Source organism: Chaetura pelagica, unplaced genomic scaffold (assembly GCF_000747805.2).
Source record: "Chaetura pelagica isolate M959 unplaced genomic scaffold, ChaPel_1.0 scaffold125, whole genome shotgun sequence".
In the NCBI taxonomy this organism is placed as follows: Eukaryota; Metazoa; Chordata; class Aves; order Apodiformes; family Apodidae; genus Chaetura; species Chaetura pelagica.
In genome coordinates this window covers 209,130-224,436 of record NW_009953392.1, presented here as the reverse complement: position 1 = coordinate 224,436, position 15,307 = coordinate 209,130, and the positions used below count along the sequence as shown (strand labels likewise).

Below are 15,307 nucleotides of genomic sequence, written 5' to 3'. Positions count from 1 at the left end.
AGGTGTCCCTGCCCATGCAGGGGGTGGGACTGGATGATCTTGAAGGTCCCTTCCAACCCAAACCAGCCTGGGATTCCATGAGTTTGATCACAAACGTGAGTTTAGTGCTAGAGAAGCAGTACTTGATGATGGAGCACTATTATATCTTGGCTGTGTGACTGTTCTAGTGGCATTTATTACCCATTTTTGGCCTAACCTAGGCTTGATTTCTAATTCAGATAAGGACAAAATGTTTCTGAAGTTAGAATCTCTATAAAAATACCTGGGCATCCCCTTCTAGTAATCCTTGTCTAGATTTTCTAGGTGTTCTCTGCACTAGGAGCAGCCTTTGCCCTCTTGGCACAGCGTGGCAAGTTCTGGTCTCTGCTTTGGGTCCTGAAGCTAATGCTAAAGGTCTGCAATTTCCAGGGCCTTCTGGGTTGATTGCCTCAGTATTTTTTGGCAATGTGAATGCCCTTCAGCAGCTTGCAGGGTTGAATCCACCCCTTCCCTCCTAAAAAGGACTTTTAGTGTGTGTGTGCCTATTTATTCAATTTATTAAATTATCCTGAACAGGTTTTTTTGTGTTGTCAGAACAAGGTGACTAAAATGCTCTGATTTGGTGCCTCAGAGCTAATAATTAGCAGTGCCCAAACTGGTGCCTTCTCTGTGTTTCTTCCAAACTGAAGGTGGTTTTATTTAGTGGATAAGCTGAATTCTTTAAAGATATTTGCAGGGCAACCATCATTTAAAAACATATGGGATGTTATCCTGGTTGGAGCCTGGTTTATTGCCAGCCCAGTGCTAAACCATGGCAGAGGTTGCCACGTGCCCCTGGTGGTAGCAGCTGTTGAGCCAAAGGTTTTGAGTCCAGGACTCAGGAGGGTGCTGCCTGCTCTGCAAGCCCATGGACCTGAAGCAGTTCAGCTCTGCTGCATCTCCAGGACAAAAGGACTACTTGTCCCTTCAGTCTGGTTTCTAAAGACTTTTTGTAGTCATTGCACCCAATTCTTGCCACCACCAGGCTAGAAGCAGGGCACAGACTTGCAAATAAATACTGGTTTTCTTCACCTCTTTGCAGAGATGGCTCAAGAAGAGATGGAAGTTGATCTGCAGCCAGTGGATGGTTACTCTGTGGCGATGCTGAGGACCCTCCCTGCAGAGCCCTCGGGTCACCCCGCCCTGTCTTCCCACCCTCTGCTGCTCTGGGGAGGAGGAGGCAGCCTTCCAGCTCTTCCTGCTGCTGTTGTCATTCCAAGTGCTGGTGCCACCAGGGAAGTATCTGCTGAGCCTGACCCTCCGCGGAGTCCTGCCCCAGCTCCCATGGGATTGCAGAGGCTGTTTGGCCAGCCCCGGCCCTCCCTGCAGGTCCCGCAGCGTCCCCGCGTCCAGAGAACTCGAAGGCAGCAGAGGCTCGGAGGTTCCCAGGGGACAGTCAGAGCCAGGTAAACCAGGAATGAACTGGGAGCTGCACTGCACTCTTACTGACTCTGGTGGCAGTGTGAGGCTGCCGTGCTCCCTGCTGGACAGAGCCCAGCTCAGTGTCACGGTTACCACTCTGGCTGGAAAAGACCTTCAAGATCATTGAGTCCAACCACTACCCTAACTCTGCCACATCCACCACTAAACCCTGCCCTCTGGCACCACATCTGTCTGGTTTAGATGTCTCCAGAGATGGTGTCTCAACCACCTCCTCAGACAGTCTGGATCACCAAGTCTTAACTCCTGCCCCAGAACAGGACAACCCCAAAGCTGACACCAGCTCCATCCAGGGGAGTGGCTGTGGCCAAATTCTGGGCAGCTCACGTATTGTTTAAGCTCAATAATGGCACACTGCTTGCTGATCTCTTCTGGTAGGATCTTTGCTCCTGTGAAGTGAATCCCCCCCTGTTTCTTAGGTTGGCAGTGGTGCTGTTTGCTGACTTCTGAGACCTGCTATGATTCCCATCCTGCTTCCAGAGCTTCAGCTTGCTCTGTTCCCTCTGCTCTGCCAGGTTCCTGTTGGTGCTTCTGGCAGTTTCAGCCAGCATTTAGCTCAGTGAAGCTTCAGCTCTGTTTTGCATTTCACCTTTGATTTGAGGATTGCCTGATTAGGTTTTCTGGTGACAATTGTTATAGAAACTTTCACAACCATTTTTCTATAGTGTTTTTGTTTGTTTTTGCTACCTTCAGGCAGAGAAAGTAACAATTTTGTATTTAATATAATTTGTGATGGGTTTAAAGGATGGTGAGCGGGACTGCTCTCCAGCCAGAAAGAAATCCCCATCTCTGGTTTGTTTGGTTTTTGTCTTATTTTGTAGCTTTTGTAAATGCCAAGGGTGAAATTCTAATTAACTGAAGCATTGCCTTTCAATTCATCAAGACCAAGAGCTCCTCTTCTCTCAGATGATTAAACAAACTGTATTGTTTGCCTTTGGGTTGTCTATGAAGGTCACTGGAGTTCTCTGGGCTGGAAGGCAACCTGACAAACTTCTGCATTGAATCTGAAATATAATAGAGATGATAGCTGAACTGATGGGGAGGGAGAGGGGAGGATGTTTCTATCCAGTAGAAAAAGGAGGGAAGGTAGAAAGGCTGGACACAATGTGGTTGATGGAATGAGGCTGATCCAGGCCTTGTGCATCTGCTGGCTTTGGGGACCAGGCCTGAGTTAGGGTTGGAGCTACCAATTAGGAGTGTCTTGGACTGTTAGTGAATCATCATAGAATCCCAGGCTGGTTTGGGTTGGAAGGGACCTTATGGATCATCTAGATCCAACCCCCTGCATGAGCAGGGTCCAACCCCACCACCACCTCACCCCAAAAGAAGGCTGTATCATTGTTGTAAGGAGGAGATTTTCTTTGAGCTGAGCAGATGATGACATGCTGATTGTTCAGAAAGCAGGTGGTAACAGAGGATGGCCCCTCTTACCAGAGAAGGTCTGTCTTGGTAACTCTTAACACCTTCCTGTTGCAGTCAGCCTAGGAGTTTTAACACGAACAGTGTGGAGAAACACACTGAGTCTTTAGTTTCCCTGAAATAACTTGTGATTTTTATTTCTTTCCTGGACTCAGGGCAGCATTGGACAACTACTTTCACCTGAGCAGAACCCAGGAGCCAACCACAGGACCAGCTCCACATCTGGAGCCCTCCCATGGTGTGCAAGACAGCCAGGAGCACAGCTCAGGTGAAACAGTAGAAGTCAGTGACTCTGACAGCAGCACTTCTGAGGAGGAGGAGGATGTGGTGGAGGCTGCAGCACCACTGATACCATCAGCCCAGGAGACACCTCCAGCAGCCAGCTCAGAAGGTTTGTGCTGGATGGGAACTGTGTAAAGATTTATTTCAGAAACTCATTTTGCTGCATCCAGCAGGGAAATCCTGTCGAGCCTCACACCAGATGGTGCTGAAAGATCATTGTGCACACAGCTGAGGGGAGCAAGTTGCTCCCACAAGGCTTGCTGGCAAGCAGGTCCTAAGAGCAGGAGCAGCAATGGGTGATTGCTGCTGTATTGTTAAATACAATCTTTTTGGTTTTGCAGGCTGCTCCTTGTAAATAGTCCTGGAAATGTTGAGAATAACTTCAAGTTTAGAGATGAGTCCTTAGAACACTTCCTCTGTTGTATGTCATCAAGGAGTATTATTGAAGACTTCCAGTCACACCTCTGGAGCTCAGCAGTGCTTCCAGTTTGCAGAAAAGGATCCATTTCAGTGTTTTTGAACTATCTGTGGTTCCAGTCTGCTTCAGCTTAGAGTTGTCATTCCTGTGACACTTGGCTGAGGAGCTGGAGATGCTTAGGACAGTGGGATTTTTAGTTGTCTCTTTCCTTCCTTGGCCTTTGCTGGCTCACAGTCCTTTATCCAGCCTCATGTTCACAGGTTGTTGTCATGTGGGTTGTGATGAACATATGCAGTTGATGTAAGAGTGGCAAATTATGAACTTCCTAGTCCAGGTTAGTGATGCCCAGAGAGTGTGAGAAAAAGGTTTTCCTTTTTACTTCAGCCTCTAAGGAATGTCCTTATGCTTCACTCTCTGCCCATAGCTTTGTTTTGGCTTGGCCAGCCCACCTTGACACCTTTTTCTGAGGGTGCCTCTTTGAGGTGCCTTCTCAACAGATCCATTCTGCTTGCTCTGAGCTAGTCTGACACGTGTCAGGAGCTCAAGCTGTTAAGTGCTGTCTAATGTTGTGTGAGCATATGTTCTCTGGTGCATTTTCTGGAATTCCCTTGGTTTTTTGTTTGTTTTTTTTCTTTTATAAGCCCAGAGGCTGAAAACTTTATTGACCTTATCCAGGGTTAGGTGGTACCTCTCTACTGGAGTGAGAATATCTGCCTGGAGTACTAAATTTGATTCATAACCCTTCTGTTGCATCAGGAGATGGGGAGACAGTGATTTCTGCTCCTGTAATCCAAATGTAGCATTTCTGTGCCCATGCTTCACCAGCAGGGCTGACAGGGGCCCACCACAAAACATATGGCCCAGCAGAATGGGTAGTTCAGGTAACTACCAGCTGGAAAGCTGCTGAAGTCAGGGGGAGGGGACAGAACACATGGGAAATTCTTTCTTGGCAGATGAAATATGCATGCTCAGATCCCTTGGCAAGACAACTTCTTCATAGTGGTGTCTTTCTCCTGGCATCATGATGCAGGGTTATATCCTTAAATCAGCCAGCTTAAGCCTTGTACACAGATGTGTTTGTTGCCAGCATGTCAGAAAGTCCTGATCACAATTGTTGTGTTTTGAAGACCTCTCCTTTCTCACTGAAGATGCTACAATCCTGCTGCTTTCTGTCCAGGAAAGCATTCACCACTGGTGAGGAGCAGGGTTTGCACACACACAGTGACCTCCAGCACCTTGATCTGAAGCTCTGTGTGTGACCTGTGCTGCTGTTGCACTGCTGGTCTTGTTCCTGATGGTTTTAGATCAAGTCAGGAGAGTTTCTCCCCCATTATGTACCAGTTAATTTAAGCAATGCTCTCTCTAGATTCCAGTCAGGTCCAAGCCGAGCCACCTCAAGCTTTGTCTCAAGCTTCTGCAGAACATGGAAGTCATGAAGCTGAAGAAGCTCAGGTCCAACCAAAGCAGGTAAGACGACCTAAATGCTTTTGCAGACAGATGAATGATGGTAAATGCTGCTTTTGTCTCAAGTTATTTCTTTATGTTTTTAATCCCAGAGGACTCCAGTGAGGCAAGTGGAACCCTCAGTTCCCGCTGTGCCAGCAGATGAGGAGGAAGGGGACACCTGTGCCATCTGCTTTGAGCAGTGGACCAACGCTGGGGCCCACCGGCTGTCAGCACTGCGGTGTGGGCACCTCTTTGGGTACACCTGCATTGACAGGTGGCTCAAGGGACAGGCAGGGAAGTGCCCCCAGGTAAAAGGGACATTTCCATGTACTGGGAAGCACTTTACTCTGGGGTGACCTCTGCTGCAGGCCTGAGCGCTGCAGCTGGTACAGCTGACGCAGAGTCTTGCATCTGGGGAAGAGCAACCCCATGGAGCAGTACAGGTTGGGGGCTGACCTGCTGGAGGGCAGTGTAGGAGAAAGGGACCTGGGGGTCCTGGTGGACAGGAGGATGACCATGAGCCAGCAATGTGCCCTTGTGGCCAAGAAGGCCAGTGGCCTCCTGGAGTGGGTTAGAAAGGGGGAGGTTAGTAGGTCAAGGGAAGTTCTCCTGCCCCTCTATTCTGCCTTGGTGAGGCCACATCTGGAATATTGTGTCCAGTTCTGGGCCCCTCAGTTCAAGAAGGACATGGAACTGCTTGAAAGACCCCAGGGCAGAGCCACAAAGATGATGAAGGAAAGGCTGAGGGAGCTGGGTCTCTTGAGCTTGGAGAAGAGGAGACTGAGGGGTGACTTCATCAATGTTTACAAATAAGTTAAGGGTGAGTGTCAGGAGGACAGAGCCAGGCTTTGTTCAGTGATGTCCAGTGATAGGACAAGGTGCAATGGGTGCAAACTGGAGCACAGGAGGTTCCACATAAACATCAGAAAAAACTTCTTTCCTGTGAGAGTGACAGAGCCCTGGGACAGGCTGCCCAGAGAGGCTCTGGAGACATTCAAATCCACCTGGACATGTTCTTGTGTGATGTGCTCTGGGTCACCCTGCTCTGGCAGGGGGGTTGGACTAGATGATCTTTCCAGGTCCCTTCCCACCCCTAAGATTCTGTGATTCTGTGCTTGCTGTGTTGAGAACCCACCTGTGCCTGCTGTCAGAAAGAACAAAAATCACCATTATTTTGATATAACTAGGCCAGAAAGTACTAGCACTGCTGGAAAGGGAGGATTCTGGCTTGGGTTTTCTCCCTGAAGTAGAGCATTTGTGAGTAGCAGCTCAGAAGTTTGAGAGTTCAAGTGTTAAATCTGTAATTGCTTTCACCACATGGTGGTCCTGGAGTGTGGGAATGGCAGGCAGATTCCTAGAAGGACTTAATTAAGCATTAAAAATGTTATTGGACAAGAAATGTGTTTGAGAACTGTTCTCAGTTGGTTAATCTTCTGTTTTGAACTTCATCTGCTTTTGCAGCCTTCAAGGGGACCAGGAAGTTCAGGTATCTTGCAGAGAAAAACAAACAAGCTGCATCTTCTAATGTCTGTTTCCAAGAGGCAGAGCAGCTTTTTAAGGTGTTCTTTTCAGCTCTTTCCACAGTCAACACTGATCCCTTTCAATTAGACCTACACTTCTCTTTGATCTTCTTCCATTCCTTCTTCCTATTCTCCAGAAGGGAATGTTGGCCAAAAAAATAGGTCAACAAGTATCTTGTAAAGCAGATTAAGTTCTGCAGCTTTCCAAGTCGAGGGCTGGAAGCCCAGGATTTCTTTTGGCTTTCTCATTTTGAGAACTTCCATGAGGAATTGGAGAGCTCTGTGCAGGATCCCCTCCTGTCAAGAAGGAACTTCCTGTTGATGTGATTAAACCTTGACCCCCTGTTGCCATAGCAAAGGCCCAAACCTTCTTCTTATCCCTCTCAGTTCTGTGTAATCTTTTCTTCACCTACTTCAGACAGAATTCTTAGAGACCTTCCTGGCATCTTTACTCTTTGGAATTCTGTGACTGCTCTCTTTTTGTACCCTAACAACTCCTAAGGGCTGCTTGCTCCTGTTTTTTCTCCCAGTGATGCAGTTACTGAGGATTTCTTGGGGGATCTTTTTGTTCTGGGGAGAACCTTGCAGCTCAATCATCTTCCCTCCATTGTCAGTCCCTGTCCTCTGTGACTGGGTGTTCTCTGATTGAACGGCCAGAGCTGCTGTGGGTGCTGCTCTCTACACTAAGTGCCCTGAGTGCAAGTTCCTGTGAAATTGCAGCATTCCTGATCCTGCTGGTGACAGCTGCTGGCTGCCAGGAAGCTGTCTTGGCCACTTAGTGCTCTGCAAGGCAGCTCTTTATGAAGGGAGGGGTTGTCTGTGCTGAAACTCTTGCCTGTGAGATCTTTGTGCTACTAAATTATAGAGAAGTCTGCATTTTAAGTGCACGTCGTAATTAATGTTCAGCAGAGGTTACTTGAGCTGAGCATTCACTACCTCTTTTCTGATCAACAAAGTGTATAGAATCCCAGACTGGTTTGGATGGGAAGGGAACTTAAAGATAATCCAGTCTCAACCCCCCCTGCATGGGCAGGGACACCTCCCACCAGCCCAGGCTGCTCCAAGCCCCATCCAACCTGCCCAAAACATCAGAAAAAACTTCTTTCCTGTGAGAGTGACAGAGCCCTGGGACAGGCTGCCCAGAGAGGCTCTGGAGACATTCAAATCCACCTGGACATGTTCTTGTGTGATGTGCTCTGGGTCACCCTGCTCTGGCAGGGGGGTTGGACTAGATGATCTTTCCAGGTCCCTTCCCACCCCTAAGATTCTGTGATTCTGTGCTTGCTGTGTTGAGTACCCACCTGTGCCTGCTGTCAGAAAGAACAAAAATCACCATTATTTTGATATAACTAGGCCAGAAAGTACTAGCACTGCTGGAAAGGGAGGATTCTGGCTTGGGTTTTCTCCCTGAAGTAGAGCATTTGTGAGTAGCAGCTCAGAAGTTTGAGAGTTCAAGTGTTAAATCTGTAATTGCTTTCACCACATGGTGGTCCTGGAGTGTGGGAATGGCAGGCAGATTCCTAGAAGGACTTAATTAAGCATTAAAAATGTTATTGGACAAGAAATGTGTTTGAGAACTGTTCTCAGTTGGTTAATCTTCTGTTTTGAACTTCATCTGCTTTTGCAGCCTTCAAGGGGACCAGGAAGTTCAGGTATCTTGCAGAGAAAAACAAACAAGCTGCATCTTCTAATGTCTGTTTCCAAGAGGCAGAGCAGCTTTTTAAGGTGTTCTTTTCAGCTCTTTCCACAGTCAACACTGATCCCTTTCAATTAGACCTACACTTCTCTTTGATCTTCTTCCATTCCTTCTTCCTATTCTCCAGAAGGGAATGTTGGCCAAAAAAATAGGTCAACAAGTATCTTGTAAAGCAGATTAAGTTCTGCAGCTTTCCAAGTCGAGGGCTGGAAGCCCAGGATTTCTTTTGGCTTTCTCATTTTGAGAACTTCCATGAGGAATTGGAGAGCTCTGTGCAGGATCCCCTCCTGTCAAGAAGGAACTTCCTGTTGATGTGATTAAACCTTGACCCCCTGTTGCCATAGCAAAGGCCCAAACCTTCTTCTTATCCCTCTCAGTTCTGTGTAATCTTTTCTTCACCTACTTCAGACAGAATTCTTAGAGACCTTCCTGGCATCTTTACTCTTTGGAATTCTGTGACTGCTCTCTTTTTGTACCCTAACAACTCCTAAGGGCTGCTTGCTCCTGTTTTTTCTCCCAGTGATGCAGTTACTGAGGATTTCTTGGGGGATCTTTTTGTTCTGGGGAGAACCTTGCAGCTCAATCATCTTCCCTCCATTGTCAGTCCCTGTCCTCTGTGACTGGGTGTTCTCTGATTGAACGGCCAGAGCTGCTGTGGGTGCTGCTCTCTACACTAAGTGCCCTGAGTGCAAGTTCCTGTGAAATTGCAGCATTCCTGATCCTGCTGGTGACAGCTGCTGGCTGCCAGGAAGCTGTCTTGGCCACTTAGTGCTCTGCAAGGCAGCTCTTTATGAAGGGAGGGGTTGTCTGAGCTGAAACTCTTGCCTGTGAGATCTTTGTGCTACTAAATTATAGAGAAGTCTGCATTTTAAGTGCACGTCGTAATTAATGTTCAGCAGAGGTTACTTGAGCTGAGCATTCACTACCTCTTTTCTGATCAACAAAGTGTATAGAATCCCAGACTGGTTTGGATGGGAAGGGAACTTAAAGATAATCCAGTCTCAACCCCCCCTGCATGGGCAGGGACACCTCCCACCAGCCCAGGCTGCTCCAAGCCCCATCCAACCTGCCCTTCAACACTGCCAGGGATGGGGCAGCCACAGCTTCCCTGGGCAACCTGGGCCAGGCTCTCACCACCCTCACAACCAAGAATTTCCTCCTCATGTCTCACCTAAATCTCCCCTTTTTTTGCAAAGCTTGCAGATGTCATAATTTCTTCCAAGTCCAAGCTCAGGGAGGTTTTATCCCTTTTTTTAAGGTGAATCTGAAGAACTAAGTGGTCACAGCCAGACACACAAAATCATTGAGATACCTGGCTGTGTATCACTGAAATCACTGGGATACCAGTGTTCTTACTGGCACTGGAATGGTTTCATGGATTTGGGCCCATAGGATGTGATCTAAGGAATGGAGTATGTCAGTGAGAGTTGGGAACATACTCAAGGGTTCCCAAATCCTTGTCTGTTGGCCAAGCAGTCAGTCTTGGTGTTTTCAACACAAGGGAAGGACATGGAGGTGCTGGAGAAGGTGCAGAGAAGGGCAGCTAGGCTGATTTGGGGTCTGGAAAATTGGTCTGATGAGGAGAGGCTGTGGGAGCTGGGGCTGTTCAGCCTGGAGAAGAGGAGGCTGAGGGGAGACCTCATTGCTCTCTACAACTGCCTGAGAGGAGGTTGTGGTAAAGTGGGTGTTGTTGGGCTCTTCTCCCAAGTGACCAGCGATAGGACAAGAGGAAATGGGTCAGGTTGCTCCAGGGGAGGTTCAGGCTGGATATTAGGAAAAATTTCTTCCTAGAAAGAGTGGTGAGGCCTTGGAAGAGGCCCAGGAAGGTGGTGGAGGCACCATCCCTGGAGGTGTTCAATAAACAGGTGGATGTGGTGCTGAGGGAGATGGTTTGGGGGTTTTAGGGCGGGTGGTTGGACTTGATGATCTTGAAGGTCTTCACCAACCTTGATGATTTTAAGTAGACAAGCCCTCCTTTTGAAGCTGTGGGAGTGGGTAGTTAAATTCTTGCAGATTAACTGAACTTGTCTTGGGTTTCAGTGCAATAAGAAGGCAAAACGTTCTGACATCGTGGTTCTCTACGCTCGTACCCTGAAAGCTCTGGACACCAGTGAACAGGAACGCATGAAAAGGTACAGAGGCTCCATGAGAAGATACCACTGCAGCCTGGCTTTGCCTTTAAAAAAATAGGTCAACAAGTATCTTGTAAAGCAGATTAAGTTCTGCAGCTTTCCAAGTCGAGGGCTGGAAGCCCAGGATTTCTTTTGGCTTTCTCATTTTGAGAACTTCCATGAGGAATTGGAGAGCTCTGTGCAGGATCCCCTCCTGTCAAGAAGGAACTTCCTGTTGATGTGATTAAACCTTGACCCCCTGTTGCCATAGCAAAGGCCCAAACCTTCTTCTTATCCCTCTCAGTTCTGTGTAATCTTTTCTTCACCTACTTCAGACAGAATTCTTAGAGACCTTCCTGGCATCTTTACTCTTTGGAATTCTGTGACTGCTCTCTTTTTGTACCCTAACAACTCCTAAGGGCTGCTTGCTCCTGTTTTTTCTCCCAGTGATGCAGTTACTGAGGATTTCTTGGGGGATCTTTTTGTTCTGGGGAGAACCTTGCAGCTCAATCATCTTCCCTCCATTGTCAGTCCCTGTCCTCTGTGACTGGGTGTTCTCTGATTGAACGGCCAGAGCTGCTGTGGGTGCTGCTCTCTACACTAAGTGCCCTGAGTGCAAGTTCCTGTGAAATTGCAGCATTCCTGATCCTGCTGGTGACAGCTGCTGGCTGCCAGGAAGCTGTCTTGGCCACTTAGTGCTCTGCAAGGCAGCTCTTTATGAAGGGAGGGGTTGTCTGAGCTGAAACTCTTGCCTGTGAGATCTTTGTGCTACTAAATTATAGAGAAGTCTGCATTTTAAGTGCACGTCGTAATTAATGTTCAGCAGAGGTTACTTGAGCTGAGCATTCACTACCTCTTTTCTGATCAACAAAGTGTATAGAATCCCAGACTGGTTTGGATGGGAAGGGAACTTAAAGATAATCCAGTCTCAACCCCCCCTGCATGGGCAGGGACACCTCCCACCAGCCCAGGCTGCTCCAAGCCCCATCCAACCTGCCCAACAACACTGCCAGGGATGGGGCAGCCACAGCTTCCCCGGGCAACCTGGGCCAGGCTCTCACCACCCTCACAACCAAGAATTTCCTCCTCATGTCTCACCTAAATCTCCCCTTTTTTTGCAAAGCTTGCAGATGTCATAATTTCTTCCAAGTCCAAGCTCAGGGAGGTTTTATCCCTTTTTTTAAGGTGAATCTGAAGAACTAAGTGGTCACAGCCAGACACACAAAATCATTGAGATACCTGGCTGTGTATCACTGAAATCACTGGGATACCAGTGTTCTTACTGGCACTGGAATGGTTTCATGGATTTGGGCCCATAGGATGTGATCTAAGGAATGGAGTATGTCAGTGAGAGTTGGGAACATACTCAAGGGTTCCCAAATCCTTGTCTGTTGGCCAAGCAGTCAGTCTTGGTGTTTTCAACACAAGGGAAGGACATGGAGGTGCTGGAGAAGGTGCAGAGAAGGGCAGCTAGGCTGATTTGGGGTCTGGAAAATTGGTCTGATGAGGAGAGGCTGTGGGAGCTGGGGCTGTTCAGCCTGGAGAAGAGGAGGCTGAGGGGAGACCTCATTGCTCTCTACAACTGCCTGAGAGGAGGTTGTGGTAAAGTGGGTGTTGTTGGGCTCTTCTCCCAAGTGACCAGCGATAGGACAAGAGGAAATGGGTCAGGTTGCTCCAGGGGAGGTTCAGGCTGGATATTAGGAAAAATTTCTTCCTAGAAAGAGTGGTGAGGCCTTGGAAGAGGCCCAGGAAGGTGGTGGAGGCACCATCCCTGGAGGTGTTCAATAAACAGGTGGATGTGGTGCTGAGGGAGATGGTTTGGGGGTTTTAGGGCGGGTGGTTGGACTTGATGATCTTGAAGGTCTTCACCAACCTTGATGATTTTAAGTAGACAAGCCCTCCTTTTGAAGCTGTGGGAGTGGGTAGTTAAATTCTTGCAGATTAACTGAACTTGTCTTGGGTTTCAGTGCAATAAGAAGGCAAAACGTTCTGACATCGTGGTTCTCTACGCTCGTACCCTGAAAGCTCTGGACACCAGTGAACAGGAACGCATGAAAAGGTACAGAGGCTCCATGAGAAGATACCACTGCAGCCTGGCTTTGCCTTTGTGTTTTAATTTCCTGGGTTGTCTAAAGCAATTCCAGCATTCCCTGGGGTGTTGCCATGGGTGTGGCTGGCTTAGCACAGCCTGGCTGGGTTGCACGTGTCTCACCTGGAAGGAGAAGTTTCTTTTGGAAATGGAATTCTTGAGTTTTCTCACTGAAACAACGAGCATCTTGTGCTGTGGCCTGAAATGTCAGCATGGGGGGACATGCAGAGTTGGTGCCAAAAAGCTGTAGATCACTAATTCTTCATGAAATGGGAAGAGGGAGGTGTAGTTAGAAATGCAGGGGGGTGAGTAGCTGACCTTTCCTGCCATCTTTTCTGCATGCATTAAACAGAGTAATCTCTTGTGTGAATCACTTTCTGTCTTGCTTTGTCAGACTCTTCATGTAGCTTTGCTTACAAAAGGTCAGCAAGCATTACTACCCCTCCAACTGAAATGGAGACTTTTTATTGAAAGAAAGGAAAAACAGGTGTGAAAATGGGGAGTAATTTCTCTTCAGTAAGATGCTGTCATAGATACTAGTCTGAAATTAAAAGGCTGTGGGCATCTGAGTTCTCCTGAATCTTGTAGTTAATAGAATTTAATTGAGGTCTTCACATATCTCTGACTATGCTGCTGTTCTTTCAATGCAATCTTCCAAAGAAACCTCACTATCCTGGTAATTATTAATCAGAAATTATTAAGGTGTAACTGTCATGAAGGGAAAATATCTCTTCTGTCTGGACTGTCACTGCCTGGTGGTGTTTGAGTTATACCTTTAGAAGGGCAGCCACAGCTTCCCTGGGCAACCTGGGCCAGTGTCTCAAATGATTCTTCTGCAGGAAAAAAGAAATTATGTGAGGATACTGTAAAGGAATGGAAGAATTCAGTGCTTGGTGAGCATGCAAGGCTAGGGCTGTGTATTTAGGAGGTACTTAGCCAAGCTAGAGCATAAGAAGGACATGGAACTGTTTGAGATGATCCAAGGGCTGGAGCAGCTCTGCTCTGGAGGCAGGCTGGGAGAGTTGGGGTGTTCAGCCTGGAGAAGAGAAGGCTCCAGGGAGACCTTAGAGCCCCTTCCAGTGCCTGAAGGGGCTCCAGGAAAGCTGGGGAGGGACTTGGGACAAGGGCAGGGAGGGAGAGGACAAGGGGGAAGGGATTAAAACTGGGAGAGGGAGATTGAGGTGAGACATGAGGAGGAAATTGTTTGGTGTGAGGGTGGTGAGAGCCTGGCCCAGGTTGCCGAGGGAAGCTGTGGCTGCCCCATCCCCGACAGTGTTGAAGGGCAGGGTGGATGGGGCTTGGAGTAGCCTGGTCTGGGGGGAGGTGTCCCTGCCTATGCAGAGCAGGGGGTTGGGGATGGATGATCTTGAAGGTCCCTTCCAACCCAAACCAGTCTGGAGGTCTACAAATAGGATTTGTGTTGGGGTGAAGTCTGGGGATAGGAGTCAAGAAGCTAGAGAAGGATCCTAGGGAGTTCCTAGGCTAAGCTGTGCTTTCCTGTCCTCCCTGCAGCTGTCTGGAAAAGGAGCAGATGCTGAGGAGACAAGCAGAGCTGGAGTCTGCCCAGAGCCGTCTCCAGCTGCAGGTTTTGACGGATGAATGCAGCAAACTGCGCAGGCAAGTTCAGGTGAGTCTCACCACTCACTGGGGGTTCCCTTGCTCTTCAACCTGTCTTTTGCATGGTCCTTTAGAGGACAGAAGACAGGCTTCCAGTTTCCATAAGCAGCAAGGTTTAGTAAACTCCACTGGTGAATCAGCAGGAGTGTCCTAAACATCCCTGGTGTATTAATGTTTACTACATAACACTGACCTTGTTTTTTTCTGTCTAAGACTCCAAAGTTGCAAGTACAGCTCAGCAGCAGAGGGTTTTTTGGCTGCTGATGTTGCAGGTTGCTCCTCGGGTGGTGCCTGGCAAGGCCTGGTCATACAGCACCAAACTTATTCTCTTCATCTTTCCCTTAACTCCATCAAGAGATTGGAAAATGTCAATAGTAAACCTGTAGTGGGACTTGGTCTCACTAGTTAGTCAGGAACCTTTCAGAAGTGGTTGGTGAAGAGGCATGGCTGTTCGCAAAAACCAAAGAAAACCACCAAAACCCACCTAATTTTTTTGTGAAGGTCAGTCAGCCTTCTACCCAAGCACATTGTGGAGAGCCACGAGATCTGTCAGGAGGAACAGGGTGTGTGCATGGGTGGGACAGCTGCTGAGGGGCACCTCTGTCCCCTAAACTGCTGAGAGGTTGCTAAATGGCTCCTGCAGCACTGTGGTATCTTGTAACCCCTCACAGCTGCTTTTGCAGGATTCCTATAAATTGTGGACTTTGGTGCTTCCAACTGTGAATGATCTGCCTTGGGCCACTGGTGTTAGGTTTTCCAATAGCCTGTTTCACAGCCAGTTTGTGCTACTTTTTGGTGTTGTGTGAATTAAATGATATTTAATCTCTCGCTGTCTCGTAACTCAATTTCATATTTCTGGACTTTTTTAGAGCCTTGGCTATTCATGTCTGTACATTAAGCAACATCCTCTTAGGTGAAGTCTTCCTGTGTGATGTAAGATAAGGCTGTATAAATTGCTTGCCTAAATTCCTGCATGAAGCTGATCAGAGCTAATAAGAAAATTGGTCCACTTGAACATTTGGCTTAAAAGAAAATGTATATTAAGATAAAAGTGCAGGTTGATAACATCATCCTGCAGTTCTCTTGGTATTAAATGGTAGAGGGTTCAGTCTAATTGAAGTCATGTGTTATAAAGATTAAGTGCTCTGTGTTCTCTAAGCTGTGTTTCAGTATTTAAACTGCATTCATCACTGTCCTGTAGTGGTCCATGTGAATGCTGCAAGCACTTTTAAGGTGCTTGTTTATACTGTG

The 15,307-nt window shown here is 47.7% G+C and overlaps 1 protein-coding gene across 1 annotated transcript in view; it reads left to right on the top strand.

Annotated features, from left to right (window-relative positions):
* The first annotated feature begins 1,062 nt into the window (after nt 1-1,062).
* Nucleotides 1,063-15,307, top strand: part of RFWD3 (ring finger and WD repeat domain 3) — a 24,693-nt gene continuing 10,448 nt past the window's right edge. Inside the window, exons 1-6 of the mRNA XM_009998306.1 lie at nt 1,063-1,424; nt 3,033-3,268; nt 4,944-5,044; nt 5,134-5,331; nt 10,280-10,371; nt 13,952-14,066. Coding sequence (XP_009996608.1) covers nt 1,063-1,424; nt 3,033-3,268; nt 4,944-5,044; nt 5,134-5,331; nt 10,280-10,371; nt 13,952-14,066 — 1,104 coding nt within the window. The remainder of the gene's footprint in view (nt 1,425-3,032; nt 3,269-4,943; nt 5,045-5,133; nt 5,332-10,279; nt 10,372-13,951; nt 14,067-15,307) is intronic.